General features: G+C 41.9%; 1 protein-coding gene across 2 annotated transcripts in view; it reads right to left on the bottom strand.

Moving 5' to 3' along the window:
* Positions 1-363: 363 nt before the first annotated feature.
* The window catches only part of ZFP90 (ZFP90 zinc finger protein), a 35,829-nt gene continuing 22,420 nt past the window's right edge, over positions 364-13,772 (bottom strand). Inside the window, exons 3-5 of one of the 2 annotated variants that reach the window (XM_019455451.2) lie at positions 6,220-6,370; positions 5,786-5,881; positions 364-2,488 (exon numbers count right to left, since the gene is read on the bottom strand). In XM_019455451.2, the coding sequence (XP_019310996.1) occupies positions 840-2,488; positions 5,786-5,881; positions 6,220-6,370 (1,896 nt within the window). In that variant the 3' untranslated portion in view covers positions 364-839. The remainder of the gene's footprint in view (positions 2,489-5,785; positions 5,882-6,219; positions 6,371-13,772) is intronic. The other variant, XM_019455454.2, reaches the window with a different exon arrangement.

The raw sequence follows: 13,772 nt of genomic DNA, 5'->3' as shown, positions 1-13,772 counted from the left end.
CTGATGCTTTTATGAATTCCCGAAGTATCCAACTTGAGTGCTCATCAAATGTTTGTGCATCTGATTTATTTCAAAATTTACTTTAAAGCCCTCTGAATTCCAAAATACCTTTTCAGTGGACAGACCACTGAAAGATCCAGGCAAAAGAATCTTTTTTTTTTTTTGAAAGGGCAAAAGATCCAGGAGATCTGCATTCTCCACCCAGCTTTGCCATCATAAGCTCTATCACACGGTGCAAACCACTTCACATCTTTGGCTTTTGGTTTCTTCATCTGTACAACGAAGTGGTTGAACCAGTTGATCTCATTCTTTGAATGACGAATTCCTGGGGGTGGAACTGGTTTCCATGGTGAATTTAACTTAAAAGCTGCAGATGAATGCAGTTGTCAAGCAATTTTAAAAGTAAGTTTTGGTCATTACTGCAGGAGTTTTATTTATTAAAAAAGGCTGTAAACAGAGTGACAAGTCAAACTGTTCAAAGTTGATGATCTCCTGCACAACTGTATTTAAAAGCTTTATAAAGTCCAATACATAGGCATATCATTTCCAGCTGGTTATATATGATGTTTGTAGTTGTTTTTACAAAAGTCTGTAATCAGATTTGAGAATGTAGCTTCTATTTGTTAAAAAACATGGTCTACTAGCATAGAGCTTTCTTCTCACACCACACACATGCACACGCGTGTGTGCGCGCGTGCGCACACACACACACACACACACACACACACACACACAAATTCATTACATTCTCAAGCTTCCTCTCCATTAAGAATCTTCTGATACTGAATATGAACAATATTTTAGCTAAAATTTTCTGCTATTCCTTAATTTCAGGGTTTCTACAGTTTATTTCGTGTATGAATTCTCTGATGTTTAGTTAGCGCTGAGCTTCTACTGAAGTTTTTCCCGCATTCCTTACAAGCATAGGGTTTTTCTCCAGTATGAATTCTCTGATGATCATGCAGATTGGTTTTCTTTCGAAAGGCTCGCCCACATTCATTACATTCATAGGGTTTTTCTCCAGTATGAGTTCTCTCATGCTGAATTAGGGATGAACTTTGACTGAAGGCTTTCCCACAGTCAATACATTCATAGGGTTTCTCTCCAGTGTGGGTCCTCTCATGTTGAGTAAGTGATGAACGTCGACTAAAGGCTTCTCCACATTCATTACATTCATAGGGTTTTTCTCCAGTATGAATTCTGTGATGTTCTATGAAGCTTGTACTCCTTTTGAAAGCTTTTCCACATACATTACACTGATAGGGTTTCTCTCCAGGATGAGAAACAGGTTGTTGATTAAAGTTCTGCTCACATTCATAGGGGTTCTGTCCGGTATGGATCCTCTGATGATCAGTAAAGTCAGTGATGTGACTGAAGTCTTCCCCACAATCATTACAATGATAGGATTTCACTTCATTGACAGTGCTTTCATCTTGAGTAAGAGATGAGCTGTGCTTGAAATCTACACTGTAGTTATTGCTTTGGTAAGGTTTGCCTCTCTTATGAATCCTCATATGCTTATAAAGGGACGGGCTCTGACCAAAAGCCCTCCCACATATGCTACATTCAAAAGGTTTCTCTCCTGTATGAGTCCTTTCATGCTGGACAAGAGAAGAACATCTACTAAAGGCTTTCCCACACTCCTTACATTGGAAGGGTTTCTCTCCACTATGTGTCACCTCATGTTGAGTGAGGGATGTGCCATGCCTAAAAGATCTCCCACATAAATTGCATCGATAGGGTTTCTCTCCAGTGTGAATTCTCTGGTGTTGAACAAGGGAGGAGCTGCGCTGGAAGGCTTTCCCACAGAGACTACACTGATAAGGTTTCTCTCCGGTATGAGCGTTCTCATGCTGGCCAAGCGATGAGCTATGCCTGAAGGCCTTCCCACACACATTACATTCGAAGGGCTTCTCCCCAGTGTGAATTCTCTGATGCTCAGTAAGTTGTGTCTTCCAGAGGAAGGTTTTTCCACAGTCAGTACATTCATGGTGTTTCTTTCCAGGATAAATTCCCTGATCTGTACCATTGGGGCAAGCTCCCTCTCCTTTATGAGTTTTCTCGTGTTTAGTAAGTGATGATCTATGAATAAAGGCTTTTCTACATTTGTCACATTTATAAGGTTTCTTTTTTGCAAGGATATTACTCTGATTAATTATATCTGAATTCTGTCCCAAATTGCTTCCAAGTGTATCACATTCACTAGGCCTTGAAGGAACATTCAGTTGTGTAACCAGAACTGTATTCAATCTGGGGTTTTCACCAAATTTATTTTGCTGAAAATTTTCCTCTGGTGTGATTGTTTTCTTCTGGGTGGATGCATCTGGCCCCAGATATCTTTTCCAGTTTTCCTGGTGTCTTTCTAACTGGCTACTAACATCCCAAGTGTTTTCGAATGTGGCACGTGAAAGGCCATCTGCACTACGGGATCCTTCAGATACACTCTGCTGCAGATGTGATGATTTGCCTTCAGGCCTGGTCTTCCAGTCTGAAAGAAATCCAAAGTGCAAAAGTCCCCTATTCCCTCCTATTGAAACAAACTGCTACAGTAGGAATAGGGAAATGAAAGAGATAAAAACTATTCATGATTCCGTCTTGAAATTAATCCAGGAGTTTGGAGAGAAGAGCCAAAATGAAGGAAAGGAAGAGTAAAGAGAAGCGACAGTGCAGGTTGCAGAGCCAGAGTGCATGGCAAGTGTAGAATGAGGAAGCCCACCTAAGAGGGCTGGTTACGAAGTAAGGGAATAAGTGAGCATGAGAATGTTGGGCACAGATACTACTGGAATAAAATCATGGTATGTCTTGCAAGATCCTATCTGCTCTCCATGCTTCTTGTCCATTCTACAAATTATCCCCAAATCTGTCTTCCTAATACAGCCATTTCACAATTTCTTTAAAAGTTACCTCTGAGGCTCCAAATCTTTAAATCCTGCTGAGAAGATCTGCAGCCACTGATGTAACTGAAATCATTCTTTGATATACTTGGAGATCAATGGCTATACTTCACAAGCTGAAATAAAATAATATTTCAGGAGGCAAATCATCCTTGCCTTTACCATTAGGGCTGTGGTTTTTAGTCTGAGTTCTGGTTCCATACTATTCACCTCTCTTGACCAAAAAGGATTTTACTCTGCCTAATAAGTTGATCTCTAAACCCCTGTTTAACCTCAGAATACTAGTAGCAGATAATTAATTAGTTTCTAGGTTCTAAGAATGGTAACTTTTAAAAACTAAGGGGAAGAAGGGTTCTGGAATGATGGAAATGTTCCATATCAAAATGAATTTGGATTAGATGGGTGAATGCATTTGTCAAAGTCAACGGGATGGTACTTAGAAGAGTTGTGTATCTTATTGTATGTACATTTTTCTTAACAAAAAAACATAAATACTGAATTCTGGTTAATGATACATATGAAGTATGCAGAAGTGAAATGTACTCGTGCCGGCAACATAGTTGGAAATGCATCAAAAAGACAGACTGATAGACAGGTGAAGAATATGTAATAAAGCAAATATAATAAAATGTTAACAACTATAGAATCTTGGTGGTAGGTATACAGTGTTCACTGTATTAATTTTTTTTAACTTTCCACACGTTTGAAAATATTCACAGTAAAATGTTAGGAGGGAAAAAAACCAACAACAAGGGACCCTAACCCCCCAAATTCCTTACCCTGAAATAACATTCAATTCTAATTTCCCAAGGACGGAAAATGCTTTGACTTTCTTTTAGAATACTTCTCAGAGAGACATTCAAGAAATGCTTGTTGATACGAATGAATGAGAAAGTTCTCTCCCCAACCATATTCCAAAACAATCAAGTAATTCCTGACTGCCTTCTATGTGCTCTGCAACACAGACTGAATACATAGACATATAACAGTTTCTTTCTCCATGCGTTTGGAATCTTAGAAATAAGACTTAATCATCTGACAAAAAAGGAAAACCATCAGATGGTATATTTTTAAATCTGAGTTTGTGTAGTAAAGATGATATAAATGGTACTTGTGATCAGGGGAGGAAAAAATACACATATTAGTATATATTATGTTTATGGACAGACACCTTGAACATAATATATAGCTTTGGATAGGGAGAAAGCATTATCCAATGAGGGAAAGTGTACACTACTTACAGAAAACATTAAAAAGAAGTTCAACCCAAGTGAAGCTTGTTTTAGTGAGAACAAAAAGAGAATACTGGAAGGTATGATAGGGGGCCTTTAAAATGAGTGGGAGTTTCTATTTCCTATAATGAGCTACAGGGAGTGACCGCAAGAGCTTGTCAAAGGCGGGTGGTTTATGAAGACAAAACGTTAACATCCAATATGGTCCACCCAGTGATGAGTAGAGAAACAAAACATGGTATGTCCATACAATGGCATATTATTCAGCAATACAAAGTAAGGAGGTACTAAAACATGCTACAACATGAATGAACCATGAAAATATTACACTAAGTGAAAGAAGCCAGTCACAAAAGGCTACATATTATACAATTCCATTTACATAAAATACCCAGAAATGGTAATCCATTGAGAGAAAAAGATTAATGGGTGCAGGGGTAGCGGGGAATGGAGAGTGCTTGCTAGTGGGTATAGGGTTTCTTTTCGGGTGCTGAAAATGTTCTGTAGTTAGATAATGGTGAAGGACGCACAACTCAGTAAATATCTGAAAAGCCATTACATTGTAAACTTTAAAAAGGTCAATTTTATGGTATGTAAATCATATCTCAAAAAAGCTAAGATTAAAAAAATCCAATATGGGTTATAAAAGAAAACACAGGGTGAGCAATTTCAACTGGGAATTCTAGTAATCTCCACCCAGGGCCTGGTTTAGGAGGAAAATAACCTGAATTGCAGGAAAACACTAAACTGACTGGGGTGTCTGGCCTGAGGGATTAGAAATCCGGTGGTTTCTAGTGGGCAAAGTAGCAAAACGTGCTGGCTGGGGATGAAAGATGATTTAGACTCTAGGTATTTACTTGCATGGGACTTCTACATGGAGAGGTCCTGTGAGAAGGGAAAAAGGTGACCAGGGTAGAAGTAAGGATGATTTCTGAGTCCACAGTAGAGATTCAAGAGCTGTAACTACCAGAAGGCAGGTGCCCTTTTAAGGTGGTAACAAAGAAAGGGGAAGAAGTTGGAGAGCAGACTCCTTAAGGCAGATTTGCAAACTCCTTACGGCAGTCAAAGACCTAAAGCCAAGAAATACTTAGCGAGCCAGGATACCAGGCGAGGATGATATTCCAGGAACTGCAGGGAGAGGCAATGAAGCAAACTGGCATAAAGGCATGATGGAAAGAAGATGGTACTACTCCCTAGACAGGTTTTGTAGGAGTACAGTCAGGGAGAGAAGTCGGACGGAGGTTAGGAAAAGGCAGAGAATCAAGGCTGTATTTCCTACAAGTCTGGGGCCAGTGACAGTAAAAGCAGCAAGACTAAAGAAGACGGGAGTTCAATTAAAGTCTGAATGAGTAAGAAAAGGGATCGCTAATAATGAGAGACTGAGGACACCTGAGGAGAAGACAATCCAGCAATAGGGTGACAGTATAGGGAGAAATGGTATTCTGTGTAGGACAAAGGGGCACGTTTTCCTCTAATGCCTGCCAGCAGCAGGAACACCCTATTGGAGAAGGGAGACAGAGAGAAGTGTCATCCAGGAGATGGTGCAGTCTCCTGCAGGTGTAGAAGCTCCCAAGGTACCAATTTGAAGGTGCTTCCCCCCTCCCTCAGCTGTGCCACTGTCTGTATTGATTCCTGCACGCCTGACTCCCCCTCGTTTACCTGGACAGAAAGGTCTTTGGATTTCTCCCTCTGATATCCATGGCTCTTCTCCTTGTTCCAATTTGAAGATCACCTCTGGCTTGGAAACTTGATATCCTGCTCATGGGTAAATACACAAGATTTGGTTGTTTGTGCAAGTGGACAAAGACCCCTCCTATAAGTCAGTACTAGTCCTTGATCGTCAGGAACTCTGAAGGAAAAAAAAGGTGCAACTTGAGGAGTCATGCAATCAAATGACCTATTTCCAGTTCTGCAAAAGAAAGAACTTCACTTAAAGAACAGTCTCAGAAAACTGTAAAGCTGAGTCCCAAAAGGGAGAACAAGCTCTAATGGTGAACATCCTCCTCACAGCCACCCGATCTACGAGCCCCACAACCTTAGCAAATGAGAGAGGAAAGACCTGCCAGTAGGCAAGATACTGAATTGGTCCTTACCAAGAGAAACCAGGTGGCTATAGTTCTCCAGCATCACATCCCTGTACAAGCGCCTCTGAGCAGGGTCCACGTGGTGCCATTCTTCCTGGGTGAAGTCCACAGCCACATCTTTGAATGTCACGGATTCCTGTAGGATCACATTCCTGTTCAACTAGGGATCAACATCAAAAATGTTCCCATGGCAATACTGGGAATATACTGTAGGGTCATCAGGAACAGTGATCACACATTTGATATCCTGTGGGGGCAATGCTGGGTTAAACATACTAGATGTTTATGTAATTTTGTAAAGGATCCAGTACGGCAGGCAGGAAAGTCATGAGGGGCAGTATGCAATCCCATATCCCTATTAGCTGCCTTGTTTTCCTGCAAAGCCAAGCCTTGTCATACAATCACCAATTCCTCACTGCCCATGCACTTCCTTTGTTAGAAAATCCAAATACAGCGGGGAGTAAAAACAACAGCCCTCCTTTACCCGCATCACCAATCCCACCATGTTCCCTAGAAATAATGACTGTTTAACAGTTGGGTATTGCTTTGAATTGCTTCATAGAACTCCACATGCAAGTATCATAACATATTCTTGATTACAACCAACAGCACTCCATGCATCTGTGGAGAAGATCCAGATATTCCCACCACTTACTGGGCTCTAGCCAGGCTCACCTTGCTGATCCCTGAACACATCAAGCTTGTTTCTACCCTGGGCCTTTATGCCTGTTTCTCCCTCTTCCCCTAGGATCTCCATGTGGTTGACAACTAGTTACTAGTTATTCAGTCTCATCTTGAGCACAGCCCCCTCAGAAAAGCTGCCTTAGCACCCTCCAATTTATTCTCCATCACATTACCACATTAATCTCTCCCCAAGCACAGCTATCTCTCATGGCCAAATCCCTGCCACCTGAACTCAGGAACCAAACACATTCAGGTAAAAAGTACTTGTACTTCCAACAATAATCTGCAATTAGCTTACTTGTTAGCTTCACTGTCTCCTCCACCATGAGCTCCACAGGAACAGGGACTTGATCTATCTTGATTGGTTTTATACCCAACACAGAGTGGATGCTTAAAAAATGTTTGGTGAGGGGCGCCTGGGTGGCTCAGTCGGTTGGGCGTCTGACTTCGAGTCAGGTCATGATCTCACAGTTCGTGGGTTCGAGCCCCACATCGGGCTCTGTGCTGACAGCCTGGAGCATGCTTCAGATTATGTGTCTCCTTCTCTCTCTGCCCCTCCCCTGCTCATGCTGTCTCTCTGTCTCTCAAAAATAAATAAATGTGAAAAAAAAAATTTTTAAAAAGCTTGGCGAATGAATAAATGGAACAGTCCCTGTTAGTAGACAGTTGGATTATTTTCAGTATTTTGCTACTACAAACATCACTACAATAACTCCTTTGCATAAATATAGCTAGTAAGAATTGGAATTGCTGGGTCAAAGGTCTTTTCCTGCTTCTTACCCCCTCCAATCATTTCTTCCTCACTACCCCACTGAAGCTGTGCTGGCTGAGATCCCTTCAATCCGATACTCATGGACTGATTATAGTCTTGACTTACTAGGCCTTGTTAAACCATGTCACCATGCCCTACCTAAAATATTTCCTCTGGTCCTGGTTAGACTTCAAAAAAGTATATATAGTAAAATATGGTAAAGACAATTAGTGTGAAAAGACTTTGAAAGCAGAGCTGACTACAGCAGTGAAGGAAGTTTCAGCCTTACTTTGTATCCCCCCCACCCCTCGCTGCGCTTAGCTACAGCTGAACTGGAGTTCTTTCAAATTCCTGGAGGGTACCATTCTCTCCCCACCTTCCCACCTGTCTTTTCTTTGCTAATTCTGTTTCATATTTCAGGTGCTGGTTAAAAGATCTTCAGTGAAGTCTTCTGATCCCCTATGGGAGGGCCAATCCTCTTATTATGTGCTTTAAGCATTTTCTATATCCACAATTATTCAAATAAACCTAATAATCCATTTAATACTTGTTTTCCTAGTTAGATCATGAGCATTATGAGGACAGAGACTCTATCTTTTTTTTTCTTTAACTTGAAAATACCAGTGTCCAGCAAGTGCCCGATTCATACTAAACTCTGGTTTCCTGACAGAGATTTGAACTTTACAGAAGACAGGAGTGGCCCCTTTTACTGAGTGAGGAACATGACCACATCCACACATACCACTCACTCATCTGTATCATATTCTGGCTCAACAATGCAGCTGGGTCCCCGAGGGAACAAGGAAGTGCTGGAACACGAAACTTTTCTGACTGAGATCAGGGGTCTGAATGGGCCAGGTAAGATGATACTCAATATTTACTAGGCACCTGGCTTTACCAGATGCACTATGGCAGGAAAAAAAAATGCAAATGAAAAACACTGCAGCCCTTGAATACATTCCAGTTTATTTTAAAATGTGCTATTTATTAGAGCACAATATGAGATGATACATAGGTACCACAGGCGTTCAGAGCAGGAAAAACTGGGAAAGGGAGAGAAGCTTCAAGGCAGGCAATGTACTGAACCTGAAGAGGCAGAAGTACCATTTGGACACGTGAACGAAGTGGGAATCCAATCCAGGGATTACCAAGCTTGAAAGGGGAGGCTGGGCTTGAGACAGGCATGGGCAGCAAGGAAAAAGGGGTTGGATCAAGGCAAGGCAACCTAATTATAAGTTAGGTTGTGAGAAGTAACACCTTCTCCCCACTGCCTACTCTGTCCTGTAAACATACAGCCCTCTCTAGTTAGTAACAGGTGGTTATCAGCCAACCTGGACTCCTTTGTTCAACTGGCTCCCCTTATTTATTTACAGTTACTTACTTAATTAATTAAAGTAATCTCTACACCCAGTATAGGGCTCAAACTCATGACCCTGAGATCAAGAGTCCCATGCTCCTTCTGACTGAGCCAGCCAGGAGCCCCCAGGTCCCTCCCTTCCCCTTCCCCTCTTTTCCTTTTCTTCTTTCTTTTCCCTCTTTCTTTTATTTTAAAAAATAAAATTTTTTTTAACATTTATTCATTTTTGAGAGAGAGACAGAGTGTGAGCAGGGGAGAGGCAGAGAGGGAGAGACACAGAATATGAAGTAGGCTCCAGGCTCTGAGCTGTCAGCACAGAGCCCGATGCAGGGCTCGAACTCACAAACAGTGAGATCATGACCTGAGCCAAAGTCACACGCTCAACTGACTGAGCCACCCAGGCACCCCATTCCTTCTTTCTTTCTTAAAGTTTATTTATTTTGAGAGAGAGAGAGAGAGAGCAACGCCTTTTTAAAATTAAAGAATTTAAAAATTAACAAGGTTATCATGAAGTATCAAGTATTTCGTCTTCCTCATGTTGACATAAAAGGTCCAAAGAACTAGAAACAGCATATACTAACTTGAGAAGACTCAATTTCCTGGGCCTGTAAAAAGTGGCACATTAATAACGTATAATATCCCTTGGGTAAATCACAGACCTCCTGCTCCAATCTTCTTATCTATAACATGGGCTCCCTGAACTAAAGATACAGGAGTTTTAAGAGCAGAAGGGTGAAAGGTCACTTCCAGCTGTACAGGACAACACTTGCAAATACAGATAGCCCTCCAACTCTAACATGTGCCAACTCTGGAGGAGAAATCTGCTCAAATTCTAACTCAGGAAACTTTGTAACTTAGAAACTTTGCAAAGCTGAAAACCAGAGAACAGCAGCTAGTAAGTAAAAACAATCAAATTTATAAAAACGACTCCCTCTGCGACCAAAGGTGATTTGGAACACATTACATCTGCTAAGACATAGTGCAAGGTTTTCACTCAAGTACTCAGTGCTCTCTGATATCAGGCCAATAATAGTTTGGTAAACTGGGTTAACAGCATATCTAACAATTGAGCCTGGAGAGAAGAAACTATTCACTGTTAGCCCTTACACACACAGATGCCCTACTTAGGCTAAGGGCATCATCTGTTGCATCCTAACTGAAAACCCGGACCTCATCCTTGACCTTTCATTTTTCCTTTACGCCCTGGAATCCCCAAGAGCCTCAAAAACATCAATCTATAGTCCCTCCCCTTCACTTATCAAATCCTGCTCAAATCCTCCCCTGCCAATGATGCCATTAAGCCAGGAAGTAACTTTCTAGATCTATGCTAATACGGTAGCCACCGGAAACATGCACACTACTGACACTTGTAATGTGGCAAATTCAAATTGGGATATGTGGCAAGTGTAAAATACACATTGGATTTCAAAGACTTAGCACCAAAATAAAGAAATAAATAAAATGCCTCATTAATAATTTTATTTATTTATTTATTTATTTATTTATTTATTTATTTTAACATTTATTTATTATTGAGAGACAGAGAGACACAGAGCGTGAGTAGGGGAGGGGCAGAGAGAGGGGGAGACACAGAATCCGAAGCAGGCTCCAGGCTCTGAGCTGTCAGCAGAGCCTGATGTGGGGCTCGAACTCATAAACCGTGAGATCATGACCTGAGCCAAAGTCAGACACTTAACCGACTCAGCCACCCAGGCACCCCATTAATAATTTTAAAATATTGATTCATATAGAAATATTTCAGTTATATTGGGTTAAATAGTATGTGTTACTAAAATTAATTTCACCTATTTCTTTCTACCTTGTGACTACTAGAAAGTTTTAAATTAAATATGTAGTTTGTATTTCTTTTGGACAGTGCTGTTCTAGACTGTTCTAGCTCTCCACCTCAGCCACTCTCCAACTGAATCACCTTTCTCTCTTGGGGGGAGACGGTGGAATATGAGGATTTTAGGCTTGCCTCGTCCTGTGGATATACCTAGATAACATCCACATCTGTGTAAGTAATCCAGAAAACGACCCAGAGACTGGCAGAATAGACTCTCCACAGCGAAATGTAGAAAAGAGTAGGAAGGGCAAAGACAGGTGAAGGGCCAAATCGATCTGTGGGACAGTATACAGGAGTGAGTGACAATGTGGGCATGGAGAGGAGAGATGCAGACCTCCACCTGAGTCACCCCAGGCGCACAGGACTGCCACTGGGAAGATGAGTCCCTATAACGTTTGGCTTTGAAAGCCAGAAGGGCCTAACTTTGAGAGTTGCTACAATAAGTGGGGGCTTAGCACATAGAACTAAATATCAGTGGGTTCGGCTCTGGAAGAGCCAGACAGGGTGACAGGAAACTGAGTGCCTGCCCTAAAAAGAGCACAACAAACAGCCCCACTGAGATAAACCATAGAAGCAGCAGTTTGGAAAACACCTGGGGTATAGGGACAGGAGATTTATTTGCTAATCTCAGGGCATGTGCTGGAGGAGCAGGGGTCTTTGGGAGATCTCTCCAAGAACAAAAGAGCTGGAGGGCACCACTTCCCTTTCCCACTCCCCAGCCTGGATTCACCCAAAGCAGTGCCACAAGCCTGGCAACGTGCAAACAGCCCCGACAGGGGCCAGCACCACTCCAAAGTTACTCATACCCCAGAGAAAGGGGAAAATAACCACACGCACCAGTCCCAACTGTGGCCCCAGCAGTGGGCTGGGGGCTGACAATGGGTCTGACTGTAGGCCCCGCCCATCAACAAAAGCTTCTCAGGGAACACCACCACACCAGGAAAGCACCCTGCAATTCCGTGCTACCACTACCAAAGCTCTGGCAAATGCTTGGCATGACTCAACTCAAGCTCAAGGCAGCCCCAGACCGGCCTGCTAACAACAGAGCGACTAAACTCTTCCCACAACAGGCAAAGAAAGTCCAGACAACTGGACTGAAGGTTAAACATGGCTTAGCCACAACAATGGGGCACACAAACACACACAGGAGACACCCCTCAAGTGCCAGGTTCTGATGAACAAGGGATAGTGCACTGCAGGGCACTAAAGAACCTCTTCTTCGTAAGGCCACTACCTTCAAGAGTAGAAGACAGGGGCACCTGGGTGGCTCAGTCAGTTAAGCGTCCAACTTTGGCTCCGGTCATGATCTCACAGTTCTTGAGTTTGAGCCCCACGTCGGACTCTGTGCTGACAGCTCAGAGCTTGGAGCCTGCTTCAGATTCTGTGTCTCCCCTCTCTCTGCCCCTCCTCCACTTGCACTAGTTCTCTCTCTCTCTCTCTCACACACAAAAATAAATATTTTAAAAAATTAAAAAGATAAAAATAGAAAATAAAAAAGAGTAGAAGACATAGCTGACTTTCCTAACACTGAAACAGTCACAGAGAATTAGACAAAATGAGGAGACAGAGAAATGTGTTCCAGATGAAAGAACAAGACAAAATCACAGCAAGAGACCTGAATGAAATGGAGATAAGGAATATGCCTGATACAGAATTTAAAGTAATGGTCATAAAGATACTCACTGGACTCAAGAAAACAGTGGAGAACTTCAATGAGACCCTTAACAAAGAGAAACCATAAAAAAGAACCAAGCAGAGATGATGAACTCAAATAACAGAAATTAAAAATACGCTAGATAGAATAAAGAACAGAATAGTGAAAGCAGAAGAATGGATCAGCAACCTGGAGGACAGAGTAATGAAAAGCAATCAAGCTGAACAGGAAGAGAGGAAAAAAAAAAAAGATAAATGAAAACAGACTTAGGGAACTCAGCAACACCATCAACCAAAATAACATTCACATTACAGAGATCCCAGAAGGAGAAGGGAGAGAAAAGGGAGCAGAAATTTTTTTTTGAAGAAAGAACAACCAAAAACTTCCCAAATATTTCCCAAATCTGAGGAAGGAAACAGAAATCCAGATCCAGGAGGCACACAGAGTCCCCCAAAAAATCAACCCAAAGAGGTCCACAAAAAGACACATAGTAATTAAAATGGCAGGGGTGCCTGGGTGGCTCAGTTAAGTGTCTGACTCTTGATTTTAGCTCAGGTCATGATCTTAGGGTTTGTGACTTTGAGCCCAGTGTCAGGCTCTGCACTATTGTGCAGAGTCCACTTGGGATTCTTTCTCTCCTTCTCCCCTGCTTTTGTGTGCACACCGCTCTCTCTCTCAAAATAAATAAATAGACTTTTATTTATTTAAATAAATAAATAAATAAACAAACTAAATAAGTAAAATGGGGAAAAGCAGTAATGAGGAGAGAATTTTAAAAGCGGCACAAGAAAAGATAACAGTTACATACAAGAGAAACCCCATAAGGCTATCAGCTGATTTTTCAGCAGAACCTTTCCAAGCCAGAAGGGACTGGTATGATATAGTCAAAGAGCTAAAAGAAAAAAATCTGCAGCCAAGAAAACTCTATCCAGCAAGGCTATCATTCAGAATAGAAGGAGAGGTAAAGGGTTTTCCAGAGAAACAAAAGTTAAAGGAATTCATGACCACTAAACCAGCCCTACAAGAAATGTTAAAGGGGACTCTTTGAGTGGAAAGGAAGGACCATAAGTCAGAGTAAAGAAAAGTAGAAAGCCCAAAAGCAGTAAAAATCAGTATATGTCTAAAATGAGTCAAGGGAGGGATACATGGGTGGCTCAGTTGGTTAAGTGTCCAACTTTGGCTCAGGTCATGATCTCATGGTTCATGGGTTCGAGCCCTGTGTCCGGCTCTGCGCTGACAAACTCAGAGCCTCAGAGCCTCAGATTCTGTG

The sequence above is a fragment of the Panthera pardus genome, unplaced genomic scaffold (genome assembly GCF_024362965.1).
Source record: "Panthera pardus isolate Hobbes unplaced genomic scaffold, ASM2436296v1 HiC_scaffold_19, whole genome shotgun sequence".
Lineage (NCBI taxonomy): Eukaryota > Metazoa > Chordata > Mammalia > Carnivora > Felidae > Panthera > Panthera pardus.
Note: the sequence above shows the minus strand (reverse complement) of the source record. Positions and strands in the feature narration are given on the sequence as shown.